Source organism: Pituophis catenifer, unplaced genomic scaffold, assembly GCF_029215685.1.
Source record: "Pituophis catenifer annectens isolate HBS135680 unplaced genomic scaffold, rPitCat1.0.hap2 SCAF_6, whole genome shotgun sequence".
Lineage (NCBI taxonomy): Eukaryota > Metazoa > Chordata > Lepidosauria > Squamata > Colubridae > Pituophis > Pituophis catenifer.
The window spans coordinates 66,676,549-66,703,661 of NW_027256886.1; the positions used below are offsets into that span (position 1 = coordinate 66,676,549).

The 27,113-nt window shown below is 38.8% G+C and overlaps 1 protein-coding gene across 1 annotated transcript; it reads left to right on the top strand.

Annotated features, from left to right (window-relative positions):
• Positions 1 to 2,654: 2,654 nt before the first annotated feature.
• On the top strand, positions 2,655 to 19,623 carry SLC35G1 (solute carrier family 35 member G1). The gene is made up of 3 exons (XM_070945785.1): positions 2,655 to 2,871; positions 14,818 to 14,998; positions 17,918 to 19,623. Exons 1-3 carry the CDS (start codon positions 2,655 to 2,657, stop codon positions 18,675 to 18,677), a joined length of 1,158 nt encoding a protein of 385 aa, XP_070801886.1. The 3' UTR covers positions 18,678 to 19,623.
• Positions 19,624 to 27,113: the final 7,490 nt, after the last annotated feature.

The window sequence follows — 27,113 nt, forward strand, 5'->3', positions numbered from 1 at the left end:
GTGTTACCACATGAAAGCAAGGCCAGAAAATTTTAAAATAACACAGACAACACCCAAATGCAATTTTATCCTACAAAGGCCTCAAGCAAAAGTCCTAACCTGATATAATTGGAAGTCGGGGCACAATGGAATTAATACAAAATACCAGAACCATTAAGAATCGTTACAAAATACAAAAAATTAAGACTATATTAAGACTCAGGGCCTGCAGAGAAAAGAAACTATTAAGCCTAGCTATTTCTAAAGGTAAACACAAAACAAACGGAAGGTCTGGGATATTACTAAAGACAAACACAAAAATGATTATAAAGCAGATTTTGTAAATACTTAAGGAATAAAAGACATATTGACTCACTAAAACATACTAAAGTCCTCTTCCCCGGACAAGATTGCCCCATGACAAAATAACAAAAACACGAGACAGGATTAAAACCATTAGGACAGGACCAGTAGTGGGTTCCTCTTACCTTCACTACCAGTTTGGAACCGGGAGTGCACGCGGGCGGACCTTCTGCACTAGGGGTGGGTTCTACTTACCTTTACTACCGGTTCGCAACGGGATTGTGCATGCGCATGAGCAAAGCGAGCACACGCGCCTTGTTTCTGCGCATGCGCAGATCGCTGATGACAACATCCAGGGTGGTGGGCGGGGCCTCCCTCCGGTTTTACTACCGGTTCTTGCGAACCGGTCTGAACCGGGGCAACCCACCACTGTTCTGCGCATGTGCAGAGCATCCATGATGACGTCCGGGCAGATGGGTGGAGCCTCCCGCCGCCGCCACTATCAGTTCGCCTGAACCGGGGCGAACCGATAGAAACCCACCACTGGACAGGACGGATAAGAAAAAGCAATCACGTACCCAAAAGAAACCACACAAAATCCCATCAGACTCTACAAACCAACTTCAAAGAGTACTTCAAAGTATAAAAATCATATACTTAACAATTTAGTTTTTGTTAGCTAAACAGGAACACTCGATCTGTGCCTCTGCCTTCTTGCCTTCCTGAAAAAAAAGATCCGGCTTTCACGCAGCTCGCTTCGGTCCAAATTCTTTCACCGCGTCAGCGACGTCTTCCCAGCTGGGGAAATGAAACAAAAAGGGAACTTTTTCCTTCCAACAGGTTGTAACTGTAAAAAATGGTCGTAAATCACTTTTTTCAGTGCCATTGTAATTTGTAACCATTGTAATCTGGCTTCCCCATCGACTTCGCTTGCCAGAAAGTTGCAAAAGGTGATCACAAGATCTCGGGGCACTGCAGCTGTCATAAATATGAAACAGTTACCAAGCGTCCGAATTTTGATAATGTGACCGTGGGGATGCTGCAACGGTTGTAAGTGTGAAAAACAGTCATAAGACACTTTTTTCAGTGCTATTGTATCTTCAAATGGTTACTAAATGAACTGTTGTAAATCGAGGACTAATCCTGCAATCCTTGTTCAAGAGGTGATCACATCATACAAGAATATTTATTACTACATTAATTGATGTACATATGACTAATGTTTCTTGCCTTTTATTCTTTGGCTTTGTGTTGCAGACCTAAACATTATATAGACTGGTTAAATAGGAGATGGGCAGCATATACAATCAATCAATCAATCAGACAAGTTACTTTCTTGCTCATTCTAAGTCAGCATGGTAGACTAGGTAAGCTGTTGGGAGGCCTGCATTGAAGTCCACTTCCAGCCATGGAAGCTCACTATCAATTTCACTCCTGATCTACCCAACAAATTCAGTTATCATAGAAAAATTAGAGGAGAGAGTTCTAGGAAGCTACCATGGAGCACTAATTGATATTCTCTGGCATTTATTTGTATATAATATTTGCAATATAATACATTTTCCTTTTTTGTTGGTCCCCTCTTATCAAGCATCATTACGTTTTTTCACGTAGGCACCCCCAGGGGCCATATGGACTCCAGTTGAGAAATCACTGCTTTATATCATTACTATTGCCCTCTCCTTTTTACAAAAAAGGCAAACAACACAACTGAATGAAATGCCTGTGGGGGCCTAGTGGTTTTCATAGCAGAGGCAAGCCTTTAAAGTGATTCACAATTCTGGGTGGCCATATGCCCTTTTTTTCCCCACAAGGTATTGTATTTAATGCAGTGTTTTTCAAACTTGGCAACATTAAGATGTGTGGGCTCCAGCTGGTAGAATTTTTCCAGTCAGCATGTTGGCTGGGGAATTCTGGGAGTTGAAGTCCATCCAGCTGGCTATGGCAGCTGGGTCAGGAATTCTGGGAGTTGAAGTCCACAGGTTGTAAAAGGGCCACAGTTGCCCACCCCTGGGCTATGGGATTCTGGGAATTGAAGTCCATCCATCTTAAGAGCGGCCAAATTCGAAAAAAACGCTCATTTAATAGCTGATATTCTCTAATATTCTCTCTCAAATTTAACTCCAGATTCCACTTTTCCACTCTCGGAGCTGGAAAGCAGAAGGGAATCAATCCTCCCATTTAAGGGCGACCCTGTGGTAAACACCCGGCCGGAGGCCCGGCGCAGCCCGCCAATAAACTCCCCGTGGGAAAACCAGCCGGCCTCGCCCACGGGACGGAGGGAGGCGGAGCCAAACCGGCCTTGCCGCATGCGCACTAAAGTTGCCGGCTCCTCGCCGGACGGAGCCGGCAGGCAGTTCGAAGCGATCCTGATGGTGCAGGATCAGGGCGGCAGGGAAGAAACCGCCGGTCCCACCGCCGGAGGGTCAGAGGCAGCGGAGCGATGGGAGCTCAGGCAGGAAGAAGCCGGGACCCGGGAGGAGGAGGAGGTCGGAGGTGCCCCTTTCCAGGTTCACGACATGGAAGCGGCGGGCGCTGCCAAGCCGGGCGACGGGAGCTCCTGTCTCTGGACCTGCTGCAGGATGCCCGGTGGGTGAGAAGACAAAGTACCGGTGGCTTTTCGGTGAGCCGGTTTAACCGGCGCCATCCCTGCGCTTCTGCCCTTGACCTCGGCCGGGGGTGCTGAGAAACGGCGCTCTTTTTTAGGTGCCCTCCGGCTAAGGCGAGGCTGAGCCGCCGCTGCTTGTGCCCGGGCGACGGGCGAGTTCCAGCCCGTGCCCAAATAAATGCCCGCCCTCCCTCTCTCCCTCCCCCCCCGCCTCCTTCTTAGGTTTCCTCCAACTTTGGAAAACTCCCGTTAAACAATTCGGACGGGGCTCCCCCAAAGGAGTAAAACGAGGATGGCGGATCTTAAACGTTCAGTTAAAAAAAAAAAAAAAGGGAGAGAGGTTTCTCTTTAGTTCCTTGAGAATAATAAAGCAACCATCACAAACAACAACAACAACAACAACAACAAAACATTTCTGAGTGGATCGACCAGACCGGTAGGATTAGAGTGCCACGAACTCTAATCCGCCACGTTTTGTAGCGCTTTCCTCCTGAAAGCCTTGCAAAAGCCCTGCATTTTTTTAGATGTTCATTTTTCACTCTTTATCTAATTTTATAAAATGTGCTGTCCTTTTTGTTCTGGAAATATGCATTCTTGGGGGGCGGGGGGCGGTTCTATCTGTCCTGAATCTGTATTTGCTGTAATCCATTTATTCAGCACTCTTATGCCCAGAACTACAATAGTTTAAACAGAGTTTACTGTCCCTTCTTCACACAATGTGGTAAAGGAAAACAGAAACCTTCCTTTAACTGTATAACAACTCATGTAACTTAACAGTGCCAGACCTTATTCCTTAATGTGTCTCATTCTTCTAATGGGAAAAAAAATGTTTGTTTGGAATCAAAAAACTTTAGTTCCAGATTAATTACTGTAAAAGTTACGATTATTATTATTTAATTTGGAAACTAAGTTTACACCTGTTATCTTATTTAATAGGTTTGGAAACAACTCAGAGTCACTTAGGTGGGATCTATAATAATATGGAATATGTTACAGAATAATGGTATTAAGTAGCCTATATTCTCATTCTTTGCAAATATAATTATTTGTATACATTTATATTCATATACATGCATATATATGTACATATATGTATGTATATATATGTATATATATGTGTGTGTGTGTATACAAACATATACATACATATCCATGCAAATTCACATAAACAAATAGAATAGAATAGAATAGAATAGAATAGAATAGAATAGAATAGAATAGAATAGAATAGAATAGAATTCTTTTATTGGCCAAGTGTGATTGGACACACAAGGAATTTGTCTTAGCATACGCTCTTAGTGTACATAAAATAAAAGATACATTTGTCAAGAATCAAGGACTTTATCTGGTTTAAGCCTGACATACAGTCCTTACTTAACTACAATTGAGCCCAGAATTTTGGCCCTAAGTCATTGCGATTGTTAAGTGGATCATAGTGTGACCTGACTTGATTTTTATGATCATTTGTACAATGGTCCTAAGGCAAATCACCATGGTCGTTAAGCAAAGCCATTCTCTTGAATGGATAGTTTTTGCTGGAAACTGGAAATTGGGATCAGTGTGGGATGCTGCAGCGAGTTGTAAATGCGAGCCAGTTGCCAACTTCCCAAAATACAACCATGTAACTATGTAGATCTCTCTCTCCCTTTCCCTCTGTGTGTGTGTGTGTATGTGTGTGTGTGTGTTGTAACTTTGAGGATGGGTTGTAAGTAACTTTTAGGGGGGGTTCACTGTAACTTTGAACACTCGTTAAGCGACCAATCGTTAAACAAGAACTACTACTTGTAGTTTTGTTCACTATTACCTGACATTGCTCTCCACTATGTAATATCTGTAAGAGGTAGTTTCATGTTTATACATAAACTTGTATTGAATCTCTGTTGGTCTGTGCCATACTAAAGATTTGACTTGACATATAAAACCTTTCTATAAAATATGTATAGGTTGGAGTGTTTATGATTGAATGCATTTCCTGTGTGAAGAAAACATATTTTGGATGCAGGTCTATGATGTTAACATTTTGTGCTTTTATGTATAATAATTTATTCGTTCATACACAAAAATGTGTTAACTTCTGTCAATCTCTAGTCAGATTTGTTCCTGAGTAAAAATGACATCTCTGTTCCTCGGTGTAATTATGAAATCAACTTGATTTTAAAATTCCTATCAAGGGTATAATGTTGCCTTTTCAATGCTGTGTTGAAAGTATGATTACATTTTAAGATCCAATGTCAGTAGAACATTGTGCTTGGAAAATATTATCTTACTCGATTCTTAAAGTTTACATTGAAAAGACAGATGAAGGAAAAAGTGTAGCAATTTTCTGAGCTTGATAAAAAGCAGCTGAATGAGAAGCTCCTTTATTTTATTATTTATGTTGGCAGTGTGAAGCAATAGCATAGTCTTTCATCTGAGAACATATTAGCAGATAGATTAATCTCCTGATAGAATGAATAAAAAGAGCATGTGGACGCTGCATGGAGCTGATTCTGGGAACTGAAGTTCATACATTTTCAAGTGCCCAAAGTTGAGAAACATTGCTATAGAATATTACAGAAGTGTGTGGGAATCATGCTATTGGGAAGGATAAAGGAAACTGTGGAATGATGAAGCAGAAGAGACTGTGGATGAAGAAAAGTGCACATAAAAGAATGACTGCTGCAAAAAAAAATGAGGATTAGAGGAAGATGTATAATGTGTATACAGAGATAGAGATAGTTTAGAACAGAGTTCCCAAACTATCGTGTTTCCTTGAAAATAAGCCCTCCCCCCCAAATAAATCATCCTCTGAAAATAAGCCCTCCCCTGAAAATAAGCCCTCCCCAAAAAATAAGGCATCCCCAAAAATATTTAACCGCATGCGCAGCTGGTCCCTACCATTTCCTCTGGTTAGGGTTAGGCGGACAGAGCTGGAAATCAGGTAAGACGGCAAGAGGAGCCCCGTCTTGCTCCACGCGCCCCAAAATAATAAGATCTCTCCGAAAATAAGGTCAAGCGCTAATTTCAGGGTTCAAAAAATACAAGGGTTTTATTTTCGGGGAAACACGATATTCTCGCTTTGTGGACTGGAGGGGCTGGAGGGGAAGACGGGATGGTTCTGTGTGTGCAACTGGTAAGCACAACTCCATTTGCACGAGTGGCAGGCACATGCTTGCCCACTGCTCATGCAAGTGGAGAAATGAGTGCATGCTTTCCTGCCCGCCACATCCACAGCCCAGTTCCGAACAGCTTACAGCCCAGTAGTGGGCTGTGGCCTGTGGTTTGGGGACCCCTGGCTTAGAAAAACATTCAATGAGAACAGGGAGTGATTAAGATGAAAAGAGGTGCAAAAATTGAGCAACTTTAATGGAAAACATGTTTTGGAAGTAAGTGAAGCAACTTCTAGAAAATGGAATGAAACTGAAATGGAGAAATGCTGGATGCATTGATATACTGAAGAATGGAATTGAAACACTGGCTGACCTCCATTGTGCCCCCATCTTCTCAGCCCTGGATCTGGAGGGGAGGCAGTTCTTCCTCACCTCCGCTGGCCAACTGCAGCTGTGTGCACTCTGTGTCCCTTCTGTCCCTAGCTCAGCCCACCACTTGTCCGGTCTTTCCTCCTGTGATTGCTCTGCAGCACTTGGCCTTACTACTCCTGTCTCTGAACATCTGTCAACCTCCTGACGTTCCTCCACATCCCCGTCTGATGTGCCTGGAACTGGCTCTTCCTCATCTGAACGTGCATCTGGGGAGGCATCCAGGGAAGCCATTGCATTTTTTTTTATTATTTGATTTATATGCCGCCCTTCTCCGGAGACTCAGGGTGGCTTACAGTGCGTTAAGCAATAGCCTTCATACTTTTGTATATTTATACAAAGTCAGCTTATTGCCCCCACAAACTGGGTCCTCAATTTACCCACCTTAGAAAGGATGGAAGGCTGAGTCGACCTTGAGCCTGGTGAGAATTTAACTCGCAGTAATTGCAGGCAGCTGGATGTTAAATGCTGCCTTAGGAAGCATTAGCCTCCTACGCCACTCAGGCTCCTTGACTGTCTACAAGCAACAGTGAAGCATGGTGTTTCCTTGCAAGTTTGGGGCAGCATTTCTGAGTAGGAGATCAGGAACAATGATTTCCTCAATGCTGAGAAATACAGGCAGATACTTATCCATCATGCCATACCATCAGAGAAGCACATGATTGGCCCCCAAATTATTCTGCAGCAGGGCAATAGCCTCAAACATACATCCAATGTCATTAAGCATAAAGAAGTACAAGAAATCCTGGAAGTGATGGTTTGCCCCCCATCTCCCCCCAGCCTTGATCTCAACATCATAGAGACTGTTTAGGAGTACATGAGGAGCCAGAAGGATTTGAAGCAGCCTACATCTACCAAAGATCTGTGGTTAGTTCTCCAAGATACTTGGAACAACTTTGAAGGAACCTTGCCAAGTTCCTTCAAAAAGTGGTTGCAAGTGTACCTAGAAGAATTGATGCTATTTTGAAGGCAATTAGGCAAAGAGCGATCACCCCAAATATTGATTTGATTTGGATTTCTCTTCTGTTTATTTACTTTCTGTTTTGTTAATTGATAAAAAATAAACTATTAGCACTTCCATTTCTGAAAGCATTTTTCATCTACTTCATTTTTGCATAACACTTTTGCACAGTACTGTATCTGTTGGTAATGTAAGGGTTTTCTCTTTGTTAACTGTAGTAGCACAGGTACTCAAGGCTTTTGATAGAGAAGGAAGTTTCAAAGGCTTTTACCACATGGCAGGGTTTTCTGACGCTGGTAGTTTAAGATGCATGGACTTCAATTCCCAGAATTCCCCAGCCAGTCATGCAGTCTGGGGAATTCTGGGAGTTGAAATCCATGTGTCTTAAAATTGCCAAGGTCAGGAAACTCTGCCATATTGTGCTTCGGAGAAAGGGGCTTGGACCTGCAATTCCTTGGATTGTGATCCACTTTAACTATTCCACTATTGATTTTGGCATCTTGTTTTTCTGATAATCAAATAGATTGGCTAAACATTAACCTGATGTTTTATTCCTCAAGGTCAGCAGGGTTTGTATTTCTTTCATCAGCTGTAGTTCATTTTGAGCATCCCTACTTTAATATAATATGAAAATAAACAGTACCCATTAACATGGGCCTTTATTGTATAATGAGAAAACTAGGAAAATAATGCAATTGAGATCAAAACAGGTTTAAAGTGGGTATAATTAATCAGACGTCAAAAGGTCTGTCTGTTCCTGTATGAACAATCCAGATTGAAATGACTGTGATTAAACTGAGATGTGCACGTGCAATTCCAGTTGTAATATGCTGGAGATTCAAGTTGTCTTGATAGATAGATAGATAGATAGATAGATAGATAGATAGATAGATAGATAGACAGACAGACAGACAGACAGACAGACAGACAGACAGACAGATGCATGCTATATACGCTATATATATGCTTGTGTGTGTGTGTGTGTTTTGCACTGCTTTGAATTTTATTTAGACGTTTTTATTTCATCAAGCCGGCCTAGCCTAAATGGTTTTTAATTGGGATTTTAAATTTTATGGATTTGGGGTTTTAAATTGGGTAGCCAATGATTTAATTCTTTTAATTATCTTAACTTTTGCATTTGTATGTTTTTTAATTTTGGCTGTTCACCGCCCTGAGTCCCTTCTGGGAGAAGGGTGGTATACAAATTAAATTAATAATAATAATAATAATAATAATAATAATAATAATAATAATAATAATAATTATTATTATTATTATTTTATTTTTGTATTAGAGAGTGAGCTGCCCTTAGTGTAGGAAAGAGAGATGATTGGTGGTTGGAAGAATTCTGAATTTATTATGGAGAAGGTACAGTCTGTGTAAATAGGTTAAGGACCAAACTGTTTGCAACTGTAGCATTTTAAATAAAAAGAATCATGCATGTGAGTGGGAGCTCACTGCTTCTTTTTCCAAATTGAATGTAGTTGAAATGCAGGGTGAATATGTATGTATGTATGTATGTATGTATGTATGTATGTATGTATGTGATTTATTTGCTGCCCATCTTGTTTTGAAGCGACTCTGGGTTGCTGATACCATTAAAAGGCATTAAAACCGTGGAATATAAATATTTCTAAAATGATAAAAATGGAATTACAATTAAGATAGAATTACAGTTAAAAGATAGGGAGGGAGGGAGCAGGATGTGTAGGCAGGGCGGCAATTGCCCACCCCTGGTTTAGAGGATGAGATGTTTCTTTTGCAAACCATTTCTATATGTTCCAATAGTGACTCCTTATCACATCAGTACTAAGATTTTATTTTAAAATAATCTTAAATACTGTTCAAATGCAAGAAATAACTCTGCTAATTAAATTTTCTAATTCTAATTAAAAGTTTTCCAGTGGGGGTTAAGCTTGGGGTGAGTTAAATGATGGTAAATAAAGGCTAATGTTTTAATAGTGATACAAGTTGCCCTTGACTTATGACCACAACTGAGCCTGAAATTTCAGCCATAAATCAAGACACAGCATGATTGGACTTTTATGCCCATTTTTATGATGATCATAAAGCAAGTCACTGTGATCATTAAGCAAACCACACGGTTGTTAAGTGAATTGACCATATCCAGTGGGTGTTTTTCAGCTGGAAAATGGCAAAAAAAGGTCACAAATCTCGGTCACATGACTGCAGATCCCAGCAACTGGTCACAAATGTGAGCTGGTTGCTGAGCACTCAAAATGCAATCTCATGACCATGGGGGTGCAGTCATAATTTCAAGAACAGGTCATACATACGGTAGCTTTTAAGAATCAATTGTAACTGAACAGTTGTTAATCGTAAGTCAATAACTTCTTCTATCAGGTCTTTCAAACATTAAATCTCTCTTAAAGAAAAACTAGGTTCATTTTAAACAATTCAGATATAAATTTATTATCCAATAAGTCTCCAAATGCAATGGTCTTCTAAGCTAGACAAAAAGGTAGCCTGTTTTGAGTTAAGCTCACTTCTTAGTGACTTCATATGGTTAACACCTTCAGGTTTGGAACTGATTTGCCCTTGCCTGCTTCTTTAATGTTTTTTTTACTTCCTAGATTAATAAAATTCAAGTAATTATTTTTAATGGGAATCAGGCCTGGGTAACCTATTGTCAGCATAAGATCTCCCCCAATCCATATCTGTGGTCAAAGGAGAAATGTTGCTAAAACATGCCAACTAGTCGTCGATTTTCCGTAGCATGCGGTATCTTCTTTTTTTTAAAAAAAAAAAAAAGCTGAAAATAAGTGGCGTTGTCCTCTGCTAATCTCAATGCTTTTATTTACATTAACTCCTGCATCTTCATTAACTGAATAAAGTTAACTGAATCTCTCCAATCCTACCACCAAAATAGACTGAATCTTTCAATCCATCCTCTGTAGGGATAATAACACCATCCCTCCTGCAATTTTCAGATGCTGGAAAAGAAACAGGCTCTGGTTTCCAACAGGATTTCTACTCATTTCTCAAATGTAAATATTTGCACTTTACTAGCAAACATAAGCATTTACTTTCAATTTATTAAAAAATTTCACTGATCTGCCTGGTAATTATGAGATTTTACATCATAACTGTCTATGTATTCAGAAGAACCCTAACCCTGGCAAGATTTAATGTTCCAACCACAATTTTTGAATGGAAAATACAGAATATCATACTGTGGGAAAGGAGTTCCTGAAACATGAACCCACATTTTGCTATTATAAAGATTATTATAAAGATGCCTAGATGCAGTTATCAAGGAGAGAAGCCACCTAGAACTAAGGAGAAATTCCCTGACAGTTAGAACAACCAATCAGTGGAACAAATTGCCTCCAGAAGTTGTGGGTACTCCAACATTGGAAGTTTTTAAAAAGAGATTGGACCACCATTTGTCTGAAATGGTACTGTATTAGACAGTGATGGCTAACCTTTTTGCTGTCATGGGCCAAAAGCGGGGTGAGTGCGGTGGGGTCGCATGCATGCCTGCCCACACCCCTAATTCAATGCCCACCGTGTCCCGTGCCCCCTGCATGCAAGCGTGACCCCCCCCCATGCCCCATTTTCGGCCTAGCAGGCCTACCTGAAGCCTCCAGAGGCCGGAAATGGCCCATTTCCCGACTTACGGTAGGCCCGGTAGGCCTGTTTTTCACCCTCCCCAGTCTCCATAGGCTTTTGGCCGGTCCTGCCCATGCTGCCCCTCCCCTCCCAGAGCCTCCACACGAGCCCTGTACTTACCTGGCATCCAAAACGGGCCATGTGGAGACTCCTGGGAGGGGAGGGGTGGCATGGGCGGGACCAGCCGAAAATCAGCTGCCCAGCGCGCACATATGCGCTGGAACTGAGCTAGGGCAACGGCTCACGTGCCCGCAGGTATGGCTCCACATGCCACAGGTGGCACGTGTGCCATAAGTTCACCATCACGGGTATAGGGTTTCTTGCCTGAGCAGGACTAGAAGACTTCCAAGGAGACTAGAAGACCTTCAAGATCCTTACCAACTCTGTTATTCTGTTATTCTGTCAGTTAACCCATTTAGTCTAATTTCCAGGTTAGCCAGATTCAGTTTATTTAACATTGTTACTGTCTGATCAATGTGATTTTATTTGTCTGACCATCGCTAAGTTTTGTTTTGCTATTTGTATAGTAGACCAGATTTTGGCCACACCAGTTTTATTATTATGCTTACTTATTATTATTTACTGTGGTTTTTATTTGCTGCTCAGAATGTGTGTGTTTGGATTTTTTTTTTTGAATTGGTCAATGACTGCCTGCCATTTTTGTCTTCTGTTTTGTTTCTGAAGATTTGTACTAGTGCCAATGCATTGATTAAAAAAAGAACACTGTATATTTATTTATTTATTATATTTGACTATCTAGCTATCTATCGTATGGCACATTCACATCATATTTCAGTGAAAAGGAACACGGGGTAAAATACAAAACATAGAATATAAAATCTACAGACATGTATCTAAGTTGCAAATATAGTTTTTTACTTCATTTGTCGCAGACAGGAAATCAGTGAAATCTCCATAATAAGCTCTGTTTTGACGCTCTGTCACTATGTATTGAATAGTTTGTTTCTTTTGTCCCACAGTCACAATTTGGTGACGGTATTTTGCTGCATTTATAGAGGGGCTTCTGCACATCTATCACGACTGGTGTAAATTTGGTTCAGTGTTGTCCATATCACATGGTGATGCTCAAATACAGTTGGTTTTTCCGAGATGCAGAGAAAGCTTCAACATTGTGGGGGGCAATCTTTTATTTGTTGTTTCCATATGTCTGGGTCGAAATCATCTTTTACAAGTGCTGGATAGCTGGATGTCTAGATCTCAGCCCGTTTTCCTCCAAGCAGGCTAGGTTGCTCAGTATTGGCAACTGGCAATTGTCAATAATCTTCAGTTATTCATGAAGAATGTCCTTTTTTTTTTTTGAATGCTGGAAAAAGGAGAGGAAATAGTTGAATGTGCCTATTTTTATATTCCAATGATATCATTTGTCAGTTTGTGTGTCTCTGATGAGAAAACCAAAATAAAACACAACACATGAAGATTTTATTGTCAGATTACTTAAATCTTCAAATTGCCTCCCACAAAACCTCTTAAACAATTGCTTTTTCTAAACCACTACAATTTTTGACATAAATGGATATAAATGGCAAAAGTATTAAGTTAATGTATAATACAACATTTTTACTCTTTTTACAATAGGAAGTCTTCAAAGACTTTATCTCCAGCTTTATTTTATTGAATATATAAGAACTCAGGGACATTTGTAAAAAAAAAAAAAAAGAGATCAAGAGTCCCATCCCCATATACAACATCGATGATATACAAAAGGGGTGGAACTTGTGATTGCCATCTTGACTTGGCCTCTCCTCAGACCACCTGTAAGAAATACAGTACTTGTTTTTCATTTGTGTGTATTGGAGTAGATGCTAGCTCTACTGAATCATGTTACTGAAAAAAAACCCATGTTTGATTTCTCATATCAATTAATCTTAATCAATTAGTCATTAATCTTAAGCACATTAGTGTCACCAGTGATTCGAGATTCAGTCTTTTCAAAATAAAAAGTTCCCTGCTGGTTGAAAGCTGATTTTAGCACTGATCTCCATGATCTGAAATGGCTAGGTCATGACCGTCTATATTTTGTCACCTTAGAGTCACAGCTGTTCAGTATTAGAAAACAGTGATTCTCAAGTTTCAGGTTTAATTCATCATTGCCTAGCAACTGACAGAAGCACCTTGCCAAATCATGCTTTGTTTCAGTCACTAAATCCTGAGACATATCTTTGGCTTGTTTAATCACCTTACATGAACTAATCCAGAATAGGGGAGAAAAAAAAATAATAATCGCAAAGCAATTTAAATCCTAAGAGTACTGTATGCAGTTCCTGGAAGCATCCAGGTCCCAAGAAAATTCTTGATTATCTTTTCTGTCTTCAGCAAGTTCTTTAGAAAGAAGAAAAAGATGCATAAGCTGTCCCAGAACTTTGTTTCTTTTTACTGTTGGGTGTTGGGCATGTATTAATTTCCTGGTCCTGACCACCCTGAGTCCTTGAGAATCTTGCAAGATTCTCTTAATGTAGCCTTGCAATAAAGTAGAATTAGTTCATCTACTTGTGTTTCCTGACTGGTTTATTTGGGAGGTCTGACATCAGTTTTGCAAAACTCAAGGTACAGACTTTTAACAGCTTGATCAATTAAACTTTCTAAGATTCTTTCTCTGACCTTTAAGTCACTGGAGGTTCCTGCCTCTGTTATCTGACGGCTTCCTAGGCAGCATCACTTCCCATCCTCCCCCAAGGTCATCCACACGTTCCATTACAGTTAGCCAGAAAAGATGCTAACTCCTGAATTTTTGTTGCCACTATAAATAAGCAAGATCTCTTCCTACATAGTTCTGAGCCTATGCCTCCTGAAGTTACCTCATAACATCAATTCTTTTTAATTATCCATTAGCAACCTTGAAGTAAAGCTCTTAGTATTTCTCTTGTAATCATTCTAAATGACACTGGTGGCATTTTTCTTCTGTTTTTCCTTTCTAATTATTTTAATTGAAGACCAGGAGAATGTTATAGTGATTAACCTATTGAGGAAGGAAAAGGGAGAGTCAAGTTTTAAGTCTACCCTTGGTGGAGACTCGGGCCAGTCAGTCTCTGTGCTCAATTTATCTCACAGGATTATTGTTGTGGGAAAATGAAGGGAGAAGAGGAAATGCTACATATCTCACCTTGAACTATGGGATATAAATTTAACAAAGTATCCTTTGTGTTTCTGTGCTTCATTTGGTTCACATAACTATTTGGACCCTAGTATTTAGTATTAGTGTGTAACTATATCAGTGTTTCTTAGCTTTGGCAATTTGAAGATGTGTGAACTTCAACTCCCAGAATTCCACTGTCAGCACATGCTGGCTGGGAAATTCTGGGACTTGAAGGCCGCATATTTTCAAATTGCCAAGGTTGAGAAACATTGGTCTATATAATGAAGGCTGAGTGTATTTTCTTTGGTATATAGTAAATAATTGGGGTTTTTTCCCTTTTTATTGTTTATTTTATGTATATGAAAATATTGGTTGACTGAGTTATTTTCTTCTGTATGAAGTTGAATGATCATGACATTAACTGGCCTTCAACATTTTCAATATTATCAATCGGAACAAATTTTCCCCAAATGTGTAAGCCAGAATTAATTATTCTTCATAACAGTGTATAAATCCACTATGTATGCTCCGTATTTCAATTTTAAAAATATCTATACTAATAATATATGTGTATGTATTAACATTTGCACGTCTATAGGGATAGGGGCTCTCAGGCAATATAAATCTGCAATGTATTATTCTCCCTGAGTATTACTTGTTCAGATGTCAGCATTTTTTAATTATTCATTGCTAACTGGAAATTACAATTATTCCATTCTAGGAATAAAGATGAAAAATGGATGTCCAGGGCTTGGCTTGTTCTATACATTATTATCTGCCTTCCTGTTCTCTGTTGCTTCTTTATTTCTAAAGAAAATTGAAGACGTTCATTCAGTGGAAATCAGTGCTATTAGATGTGTTTTTCAAATAACATTTGTTCTTCCTGGATTAATATACTTCAAGTGAGTATTCTCTTCCTTTTCCATGTAAAAAAACTCTAACAAACTTCATAGAAGATTAAAATGCACAAAAGATGTATGGGATGGATATATGTCTATGGAGATTCTCAATCATTCAGATCATGGTTGTCCCAAAGGTGCTTTTGAAAAGGCAACTGGATTTTCTTGGTTTTTTTTCTTGAAAACATTTCACTTCTCATTCAAGAAGTTGAGGAAGCTTCTTGAATGAGAAGTGAAATGTTTTCAAGAAAAAAAACTATGAAAGTTTAGTTGCCTTTTGAAAAGCACCTTTGTGATATGTGGGATGGGTAAATATAACTATATAGTATGTTGAGTTTTAATCAGAACATTATATAATTATATACTTTTTGCAGCTAACGTGACTTAATTCCACAATATTTTAAATTGATACAGGGATGCATGGCATGCATTTTACAAATCTGGAGCAAAGCTAATGTGATGATAGCAGAGTTAAATCCAATTAAGGTCCTGTCAGATCTGTGTAAAACAGGTTTGGGGGAAAAGAAAATTAATACTGTAACTTAAGCAGGCAGAACCAGAATCCTGACTTCTCACAGGGTTGGCTTATTTATCATTTTTATATATTTATACATTATTTATATTACCGTATATGTTTATCTTGATGGGATTTCCCAGCCAGAGAAAAGGGCTGTATAGAAGGGACTTGAAGACAGAGTAATCAATTGTGAATAGGAGACCTCCATTCTCTTCTTCTGATTTCAGTGTCCTTCTATATAGCAAAGGTCTAAAGAGTGCCTTATTACATTGCTTAATGTATAATGCATCCGCCCATATGATAGACAAGGACCTCACTAATGTGTGAGGTTGCTATTGAGTTTGCAGCTGGAAGACAGTTTGCTTAAGGAGATGAGGGCACTAAATCAAGAGAATTGACAATTGTACAGATGTATGATGGTGATAGCATCTGGCTCATCTCTTTCAACATGTGAGACTACCAGGGAATAAGGGATCCCATTTTATGATTATTTTATTTATTGATCTTGTTGTTTTCCCCTACCTGATATTTACATTACTTATAATTTTGTTATATTGTTTTTATTCTGTTTTTAAGTATTGTTAGCTGCCCGGTATTGTGTATTGTTGACGGGTAGCCATATACCAGGGTTGTAGACCAGACTGGGAAATTTAAAAAAAATCCCCAAAGAAGTCAGTGGCAAACCACTTCTGAACTATTGTTCAGAAAATTGCATAGATGTCCCCATGAGTCAAGTTCAACTTGCATAGCTTTCATAAGATGGCACTAATAGTTTGAACTTCCTAATTACAAGCTCAGTAGCAGATGAAGACAGAGGAGAATAACAGAATGTTGACTAGTCTGTGTGAAAAAAAGCTAGTCAACAAAAGCATTTGTGTAATACTGAAAATGTTTTAGGACCATCCTTTGATGGTGAATTGATGCCAGTGAGGAATCTGTTCTTAATGATTGATTTAAAAAAAAAAAGTTCTATTAGTTGAGAACTATGACTTGGATGAGTGTGAATCTCCACAGGCATTCTATTACTTGATTTGAGTAGCTTCAGTAAATACCCTCCAGCATGCTTATTTGAGAAAGGGAATACTTATTTCATTTTGTTTATTTATCAGATTTATTTGTCACCTGTCTCACAGTTAACTTTAAAAAAAAACTTGTAAGCACATTTATAAGTTTGATGAACTTCAGAACCTTGAAGAAAGTGCATTTGATATAAGGGTTAAGAATATGGGTTATATGTTGGAGTTATCAGATATAGCTAAATTGACTGTTTTAATTAAAGAAAAAAACATAAATACCTTTATTTCTACTTGGAAACCACTTCTGGACTTGGTGCTGGAAGTGGGAAAAAAATTGAAACTTTGATTTTGAATTTTACTGATTAGATAGATTTGTTGTTATAGAAATGGCTAGTTTCTATTATTATGAAAAAGTAAAAAGTTGAGGGTAGATGTTAATGCCTTATTTTACTGCTCCAAAGGAGTCGAAAGTCAGTGCCTTTTTTTTCTTTTTCCCTTGCTTTCCTTCAGTATCCACTTCCCTTTTTCCTTCCCTAATTTCCTTAATATTTACCGTATTTTTCGGACTATAAGATGCACCGGAGTATAAAACACACCTAGATTTTGAAGAGGAAAACAAGAAAAAAAATAATTTTTGGCCTCCGGGCATCCAGTTTTTGCCCTCCCTGGCCCCCAGGAGCACTCTGCAAGCCTCCCAAACCCTTTGCGCGTCCCATTTTTGTGGAAAACGGGCCCATTTTTGGCCTCCTGAACCCACCCACCCCCACGCGTCCCATTTTTGCCCTCTTCAGCCCCCAGGAATACTCTGCAGGCCTCCAAAGCCCTCTGCCAATTTTGGGGTGGGGGATTTTCGGGAGACCAAAAACAGGGCCATATTCGGTCTATAAGATGCATCAACATTTCCACCCACTTTTTTGGGGGGAAGTGTGTTTTATGGTTGGAAAAATACGGTACTTTTGTATTCTCATTGTGTGTCATATTATAAATTTTATACACACACACACACACACACACACACACACACACACACACAGAGTGTTTCCCCGAAAATAAGACCCTGTCTTATATTTTTTTTGAACCCTGAAATAAGCGCTTGACCTTATTGCCATGCGCTCAAAAGCCCGATTGGGCTTATTATCAGGGGATGTCTTATTTTGGGGGAAACAGGGTATATAAATAAATGTAAAAGAATATGGGTTATAAAAGGTACTAAAGTTAAACATTAGGAGAATTTATATGAAACAGTTCTAACATTATTGTTCTTGAATTTGAATTTGTAGTGTTTGTTCTAAAATTCATCGTGTGATGTTAGGGATACTGAAGTATGATTATTGACTCTCAAGCATAAGGTACATATGATGTCTCTCTCTGTTTTTTCTTTCATTTCAGAACAGGATTCCTAGGACCAAAGGACAAGCGACTAGTTCTTTTCCTCCGAGGATTCCTTGGCTCCAGTGCAATGATCCTTGTTTATTACTCTTTCCAAGTGATGCCTCTTGCTGACGCTACTGTCATTACATTCAGCAGCCCGGTTTTTACATCCTTCTTTGCCTGGATCTTCCTCAAAGAGAAATACAGTCTCTGGGACCTTCTTTTCACCCTGATTACAATCACCGGAGTAGTCTTTATAGCAAGGCCCCCTTTTTTATTTGGATCCAATGTTCTTGACATGGAAGAAAGTTACACAGATCATCTTAAAGGAACCATAGCAGCCATTGCAAGTGCAGTAGCCGCCGCCTTAACTTTTGTGATCCTAAGGAAAATGGGGAAATCCGTCCATTACTTTTTGTCCGTTTGGTATTATGCTATAATTGGGTTAATTGTGTGTATAATCACGCTTTTTATAATGGATGCGTGGAGTTTGCCCAATTGTGGTATAGACAGATTTCTCCTAATCTTAATTGGATTGTTAGGACTTGGTGGTCAGATATTTCTTACTAAAGCATTACAGATTGAAAAAGCTGGCCCCGTTGCTATAATGAAAACCATGGATGTGGTGTTTGCTTTTATTTTTCAAGTCCTTTTTCTTAATCATATACCAAGATGGTGGACAGTGGGAGGTGCTCTTTGTGTGGTAGCCAGTAGTTCTGGAACAGTTTTCCGCAAGTGGTATCAAAATTCCAAAAGAAGCACAGAACAAAAAATTTAATCCGCTAGGTGTTCTGTCATTGTTAAATAGAACAAAGTATTATGATACTTATTTTAAATAATTCATCAATTGGCCAGTTCTCTCGACTCAGTGTTCATTATCTAGGTAAGAATCCTAACCATAACCAGCTTCTTTTATATCAGGGATGAATCTAAACAAGAAGAAAGATTGTTTTTGTGTGCCAAATTTGCCTTGTTTAGCAGCCTTTGTGCCTTGCAAATCCAGCAATTTCATGACAGGTTATGAGTATTTATTCTTTAGGTTAAAAAATGTTGCAAAACCAAAACGCCACAAGGTTTGCCTAAGTGTTTAGAAAATAGGTTTTGCAACCTAACTCTGATTTCTTTTGTAAGGCATCCCTGCTACATGTTTTCATAAAGCTGATTGATCTCTTGGCGCCAATGTATGCACTATAAAAACTATGAAAAAGGAAGCACTGTGAAGTTGCATATCTTCCTTCTCCACCTCTCTTATAACTTGAAAAGTGTAACCAAACTCTTAACTTCTAAACCATTCCAAAAGTGGGATTTGTGAAGTACAGAATTATGTCTTATTTCACAATTTAAATTGAAATGGATGCAATTTTGGTTTCACAGTGGAACTGGGAAAAAGTCAGTTATTTATGGTGTGTTTCCCAATTTTCATTCAACTTGAAATGTTTGTTGCAACATTTGAACATTGTTTTTAGTCCATTGACTTCTACAGGGTAAATATAATTGGCTATAATATGCCAATTGCAGCAGATAATGATCTGTAAGTGCTTTGGATATAAACATCAGGTGCTTCCACTATGCCCACTTTGAATTTTAATTTAGATCACTTTACATTTATATAAACTAATTTGATTGCATATGATATTGTATGACTGAATCATGCAGATTGCAGTGTTAAAATTACACTGCATTGCAGCCTCATAAACTTTTAAAACATAAAATAGAATGACATAGACTACAAAAATTTCCTTTTACAATATTCAAAGCATCAGTTTTGTTATTTTAGTGTAGTACATTAACTAAATTCAGATTGGTCTCTTTTCAGCTGCAAAATGAATTCTTGTTTCTTTTTGTCCACTCAAGTCTCTAAAGAATAGATTTTTTTTATTTAAAAAATTATGAATACTACTTTTGATATAATTATGTCTTGTATTTTATTTAAACAGATTTTATTGTATTTGTAGAGATGTAAACTACAAATTTGCGTGTCTTAAATATATTATTTCTGAGTAGAAGGAGTGAAAGCCATATTATGCTTGGATTGTGGGCAACGTTCTGTGCATGGAACAGTTGCTTTTGAGAGGCCCAAGCCTGAGCTGATCTATTTTGAGTAACCCATTGTGGGGTCTGTACATGGAAGGAATAAAAGGCCATTTTGATCCTGGGAAAAGGAATTGTGGGTGGGGATGGGGAGGCCTGGGGAGGAGGCCAAGGATGGAGGTAACTAAACAACGGGAAATGGGAAGCACAGATTGGACCACAGAGACACTGTCCTGGACATGGGCCAGCTGAGAAGAAAGAGAAGATCCTTGACAGGGCAGGTGGGCTAATCAGATATGCTATGTTAGAAGCTGATGAAAAAGGGAGAGTCACCTAAGTCAATCAAAGTGATCCAGGGTTTGGTTCTACTCAACCACATATGGTCCAGAATAGTTCAGTGGAAATTCCAGAATGTTTAATAAAGTTTGTTCTGAGTTTGAAAGCAAGCATTTTCTTCTCTTCATGCATACCTTCCTACTAGTATTCAATTACTAAAATTCAAGTCAAGGAATAAATTGAATGAAATCCCCCAGCATCTATTTGCCAACAGAAGAGTCATCCTTAATAGAACATTCTCTCTGTCCTACTATAACTCTCTCTTTTGTCCCCCAAAGATGCAGTACAGATAGGTTCTGAACAGGGAGAAAAGATAGGAAAAATTACTTAGTCAGGAAGATATCTGCTTGCTCACTGCATAGTGGAACCCAACAATTACTTGTATAGGGCCAATTCTTTTTAGAGAAACGGACTGTAGTTGCTGCCTTCTGCAATACTATGCATTTTTTAATATTTTAGTAGTATTCCTGTATACTTAAAGCATTGTTTGTTTATCAAATGTTCCATTTAAGATGGTAATTTTGTTACATATTAAAAATAAAAAATATTAAAAATATGAACCGTTTACAGCCTGAAAAAAATAAAAAAAAATATTATCCTCAAATCATATTAACATTGCTGCATGACATTGTATGCAGATATGCTATTGAATATTATTAGGATTGTTGTATGTGTGGATTGAAATCCAGTTATTTAAATTGATTGATTAAATGATTGATTTAGGCTCAGTTTATGTTCCTGATAATTCCAGGAAAGTAATTGTAATCTAGTATAAAAGTGTCCCGTTTCAGTTATTCTTCTGAAAATGTGAGTTTATACAAGGATCCCTTTCAAAAAAGAAGAAAACATTGATAAAGGGGTTATTCAGATTGAGTATTTTGTATAAATACATAATTTAAGACCTGGGCTAAGATTTGTTGTTGTTAGTTGGGAAGTGATGTCCGACCCATCGCGATCCCATTGACATCATTCCTCCAGGCTTTCCTGTTCTCTACCATCCTCTGGAGTCCATTTAAGCTCACCCTACTGCTTCAGTAACTCTATCCAGCCACCGAGTTTTCTGTCATCCCGCTCTTCTTTTGCCTTCCATCTTTCCCAGCATTAGGCTCTTCTCCAGTGAGTCCTTCCTTCTCATTAGGTGGCCAAAGTATTTGAGTTTCATCTTCAGCATCTGGCCTTCTAAAGAGCAGTCAAGGTTGGTCTTCCCTAGGACTGGCCTGTTTGATTGCCTTGCAGTCCAAGGGACTCGCAGGAGTCTTTTCCAGCAGGGCTAAGATTACATGGGCCATATCCGCAGAGGTAGGACCAAGAAGTTATACTGAACTTTATTGCAAAAGACATGTCCTTACTGCGGGGCTCTCTTACGTGACCAGCCCACATCTGAGGAGGACTGAAGCTGGATCCTGATGGGGTTTTCCATGTGACTTGTGTTCCATGGAGGAGTTTTCAGAGGATTCGCAACCTGCTGGGCTGTGCCCACCTGGCCTCCTTCAAGAGCATCTGGCCAGAGCAACCTGTGCCTCCATGGGCAATTTTGCTTTGGATGCCAGAAGGATGGGTCGCCTCATCAGCAAAGCCTGTGTATCTTACAGGTAGTCCACATTTAGTGACTGCAATGGGTCATGGCAAAATGGTTGTTAAGCAAATCACATGATACAGAGAACTGAAGAAGCTTCTTGAATAAGAACTGAAACATTTTGAAAGGAAAAAAAAAAGTCCAGTTATCTTTTGGAAAAAGCACCTATGGGACAACCATGACTTGGATGATTGAGAATCTCCATAGACATTCTGTCTCATTCAGCTAAAGTTCTCCCCTATAGTATCCTGTGCCTGACCTGGGGTTTCCCCCCCTTTTTTTGCCCCATTGCAGCGTGGAGAAATTATTCAAACAAGCAATCTCTTCTTGAGCTGCTTCTTTCCACAGTGCCTCCCTCCCTCCCTAAAACCTGGAAGTTAATAAGCTCAGCCCTGTGACCTTGTTTAATTGAGTAGAATCTTCTCCCCAGCTGGCGATGCAGCCTTAAACTGAGCAAGCCTTAATCCGTTTCACATGATGCCTATTGGTGTGCTAAATGCCTACGTTGGTTATATTTGTACAGGGTTACTTGTTCGTACTTGTTGGTTTGTTCATTTGCCTGCTTGCTTATTAGAAGGCTGGCTGTACATGTAACAGTGACTGCACATGGAACAGGAAGCCAGTATTTCCATCAGCACACAAAACGGAACTCCTGCTAAAGATATTACAGGATTTCAGTAAAGAAGTTGGCTGAGGTGCACATTAAAAAGAAAAAACTTTCTTTTTAATTTATTTATTTATTTGTTTTAATTTGTATACCGCCCTTCTCCAGCAGGACTCAGGGCGGTGAACAGCCAGAATAAAACAGAACATACAAAATTTAAAAACAGTTTTAAAATAATGAAATATTTTTGGCCGCAATTTAAAACAACCCAATTAAAATCAATTAAGTTTAACCAAAACAGTGGGATCAAGCCAGCCCGGCTAGGTGAAATAAATAAGTTTTTAGGGCCCGACGAAAAGTCCGGAGGTCTGGTATTGTACGTATCTCTGGGGGGAGGTTGTTCCAGAGGGAGGGCGCCGCCACAGAGAAGGTTCTCCCCCTGGGGGTCGCCAGCCGACACTGGCGGACGGCACCCTGAGGAGGCCCTCTCTGTGCGACCGTACTGGCCGGTGGGAGGCTATTGGTGGCAGAAGGCGGTCTCGTAAATACCCCGGCCCTAAGCCATGGAGCGCTTTAAAGGTGGTCACCAACACCTTGAAGCGCACCTGGAAGACCACTGGGAGCCAGTGCAGCTCGCGCAGGAGAGGTGTCACATGGGAGCGCCCCATCGCTCCCATAATCCCCCGCACGGGGGGGGATTTAGGAATATCAGACACTGCGGGAAGCATTTAAATAGCAATAGCACTTAGACTTATATTCCGCTTCATAGTGCTTTTACAGCCCTTTCTAAGCTGTTTACAGAGTCAGCATATTGCCCCCAGCAATCTGGGTCCTCATTTTACATTACTTCCACACCCTCCCAATTCTTGTCTTTTTCTTTCCCAGTTTTGCTATCAGAGAATCACCCAGGAAGGAAAGCAGGAAGTTTTCTGGTCTTTTGTGCTATGATTGCAGAAGAGCTGGTTTGCTCTACCCACCATTTTCTCTCAACTCCTGATATTTGACAGAATCCTCTCGTCCATTTGCTCTAAAAGATAAGAAACAATTCATGCACAGGGATTTCATATTTCAGTTCTTATTCTACATAGGTTGATTGTACAGGTAGGCCTCAACTTAATAATCATTCATTTCGTGACCAAAGTTACAACGGCACTGAAAAAAGTGGTTTTTTAATGGTTTTAAGACTGGTAGCAATCCCCATGGTGATCAAAATTTGGATGCTTGGCAACTGGTTCATATTTGTCCCAGGATCATGAGATCGCCTTTTGCAACTTTCTGACAAGCAAAGTCACTGGGGAAGCCAGATTCCTATAACAACTGCAGTGATTCACTTAACAATTGTGGCAAGACAGGTTGTAAAATGGGGCAAAATTCACTTAACTGTCCCAGCAACAGAAATTTTGGTCTCAATTGTCATAAGTTGAAGACTATCTATTTTCAACTTTCACTGTAAACATTAGTAACATGTTGGGCTGGGGCTTTATTTCAAACTTCAGATATTCCCCAATGCAGCATAATAAAACCAGTCTAGTTATGGGAAAGCACAAGTGTTTGACATATGTATTTTAAATATCAATTTTCATAGACATAACCAAATCTTTCTGATTTTGCCACCAAGCTCCCTGTTCAGAAATTTTCTGAATAGTAACAGGTCTAGGGGCAGTGTTGAAACAATTTGTCTTTGGGTAAGACCGAACTACAAATTCAGTAATTCATAAGATTTAAAGATCACCAGATTAGATTGTTTTACCTAGCTGTTGCCTGCTTTTTTGCAAACTCAAAATGTCTCTTTTTCAAACTTTGGGTTTCTATTTCAAGGCAGTTAAATTTTCAGGCCTTTAAAGAGTATTAAGAATGTTAAAGTTACTTTAGGCAACGGTAGAGTTTATAATTAATAAGGATGGATTAATAGACTTGTGTAGCCCAATTTTTAAGACAATTCAGCATTTGTGACTGGATTTGGATTATTAGCCCATTAGATATTTCCCCCTTCTAAAAGTTATTGTTTGTTAACATTTGGTGTGTGTGTAATACATTTATATTATACAAACAGCATTGCTTAATTTTCATTTTATGAGAAATGAAATGAGAGCCAGTTTGGTTAAGGTACCAGGCTAGAAAGCAAGAAACCATTTAAGTCCTCTCTTGCTCATGAAAGCCAACTTTGTGACTTTGGGTGAATCACACACTCTAAGCCCAATTTTTTTTTATTATTATTATTTGATTTATATGCCGCCCTTCTCCGGAGACTCAGGGCGGCTTACAATGCGTTAAGCAATAGCCTTCATACTTTTGTATATTTATACAAAGTCAGCTTATTGCCCCCACGACTGGGTCCTCAAATTTTCTGAAATTAGCTGCAAAGATAATGTGACTTCAGTTTGGATATGCTACATACCTTTTCAGTTTTGTAGCTTTGTTTTGAAATATTTATATTCAATATTTTTAAATTTTAAATTCATGTAAGTTCCTATTTTATAGAACATAGCTCTTCTCGATTTGTATTTCTTTTGTTTAAAAGTTTCTCAGAAAAAAAAATTAAAAAGAACATTCCTTTTAGATGGAAAACTTTTTTTTTTTCATGTCACATAATATGATCATTACTCAAAAGTGATTCAGTGTCTGGGAAAACTAAGTCACCTGAATGTTTTCATTGCCAAATTGGTCCAGAATCAGTTTTGCACAGCATATGTTTCGTTTTTATGAACCAGCATTTTTGTTGGTGTTCGTTTACTGTTATTTTAAATATTATCTATTTCTTTCACATAACTAGCATCAAAGTTTCTGGGGAGACAGTAACCACATTCAACTACCCTTGGTTAAACTCATCCAATCCACAAAATTAAAATCTGGGCTCGCATTCTTGGGAAGGTTGAGAGACTAGGCTGGCCAGTTGTAGGTAATTCCTCCCTACGTTTCCTGTCAACATGAGACAGTGATGGATAGACAGCCAAGTCCTACAGTATGTGTAGTCTCTATTAGTAATACCTGAAGAGGGCTTAAATGACAGGCAACATAAGAGCCTTGGTGGTGCAGTGGACTAAAGTGCTGTTAAAGTAGCACTTAGCTGCCAGCTGCCTGCAATTACTGCGAGTTCAAATCTCACCAGGCTCAAGGTTGACTCAGACTTCCATCCTTCCAAGGTAAAATGAGGACCTGGATTGTGGGGGCAATAAGCTGACTTTGTATAAAAAAGAACACCGCTGGGGGGGGGGCAAAAGCCCTACTAAGCAGGTATATACAAAAATATGAAGGCTATTGCTTAACGCATTGTAAGCCGCCCTGAGTCTCCGGAGAAGGGCGGCATATAAATCGAACCAATAAATAAACAAATATTAGTGAGTACTGCAAAATACTTCATGGCAAGTGAACACAGTACAAAAATTATAACGATAAATGAGACATATTAATCCCTTCTAATGGTGACCTTGCAAACAATGACTTCCATTGAAGTCCTTAAAGTTTATCATGTTTAAAAGGAAAAATAAACTTTTCTTCTGAATAGGAAAGCCAAATATTGCCTTGCATCATTGCACAACTTGGTTGAGAATGTGTTCAGGTTAACCAGCATTTTAATGGAAAGCACCTTCCCTTCTAACTGCACACTTCAGAAACTACACTTTCCCTTACCTTTTCAGTTTCATTTTTATTGCAGTTTTAACTTTTATGTCCTTCTTCCTTAGAGATTATGACGGAAAGAAAATAAAAATATTCAATATCATAGTTTGCATATTTATTCCAAATAGGATGCTATAATTACAAGATCTGGTTACAATTTTTACTTGTAGAGATTAGCCCAAATCCTTAGCCCCTCAGTTTTTGTCTGATATATATATATTTTTATTTAATTTATATGCCGCCCTTCTCCGGAGACTCAGGGCAGCTTACAATGTGCTAAGCAATAGCCTTCATCCTTTTGTATATTTGTACAAAGTCACCTTATTGCCCCAACAACTGGGTCCTCAATTTACCTACCTTAGAAAGGATGGAAGGCTGAGTCAACCTTGAGCCTGGAGAGATTCGAACCTGCAGTAATTGCAGGCAGCTGGTCTTAATAACAGGGTGCTTTAGACCACTGTACTACCAAGGCTCATATATATATATATATATATATATATATATATATATATATATATATATATATATATATATATATATATATATATATATATGAAACCTGGAGAAGAGATATAACAGGTGAGAAAAAACCTCTGAGATTTGGAATAATTCATATCCAAAATGTTCTATTGGGCAGCATTCAGCAGTGACACCTAATTAGGTGAGACATTTTTAATCCCTCCCTAAAAACACTCTTTTGCCCCCATCTGTGGAAAAGAAAAAAAGATTTAAAATGTTGCTATGTAACAAACAACAATCACTGTCTTTGAATGTTTTTTTTTAAAGGAAGGGAAATCATAAACTCATCCTTTTGATTTATTTCATTCTAACTTTAAAGTTAGAATGGCCAAAATGGCTTTTATTATCATCATTTAAGACTATTGTCAGAAAAAGAATGTTGATTTTCCCGCAATTTTTAGTGGCTTTTGGCCTTATTCACAATGGTGTCCTCTGAAAGAGTCAGGGATTACTGTCTCTGTCGCAGTAATGCTGTTTTAACTTGACATGGTCATTTCCAGTTATACTGAAAAATTTTCTTTGGCTTTCGA

Excerpts from the sequence above, each read along its gene's own strand:
- SLC35G1 (XM_070945785.1), top strand. The coding sequence starts at position 2,655 with ATGGTGCAGGATCAGGGCGGCAGGGAAGAAACCGCCGGTCCCACCGCC. Across the intron at positions 2,872-14,817 it reads GACCTGCTGCAGGATGCCCG|GAATAAAGATGAAAAATGGA; the intron begins GTGGGTGAGAAG and ends ATTCCATTCTAG. Across the intron at positions 14,999-17,917 it reads CCTGGATTAATATACTTCAA|AACAGGATTCCTAGGACCAA; the intron begins GTGAGTATTCTC and ends CTTTCATTTCAG.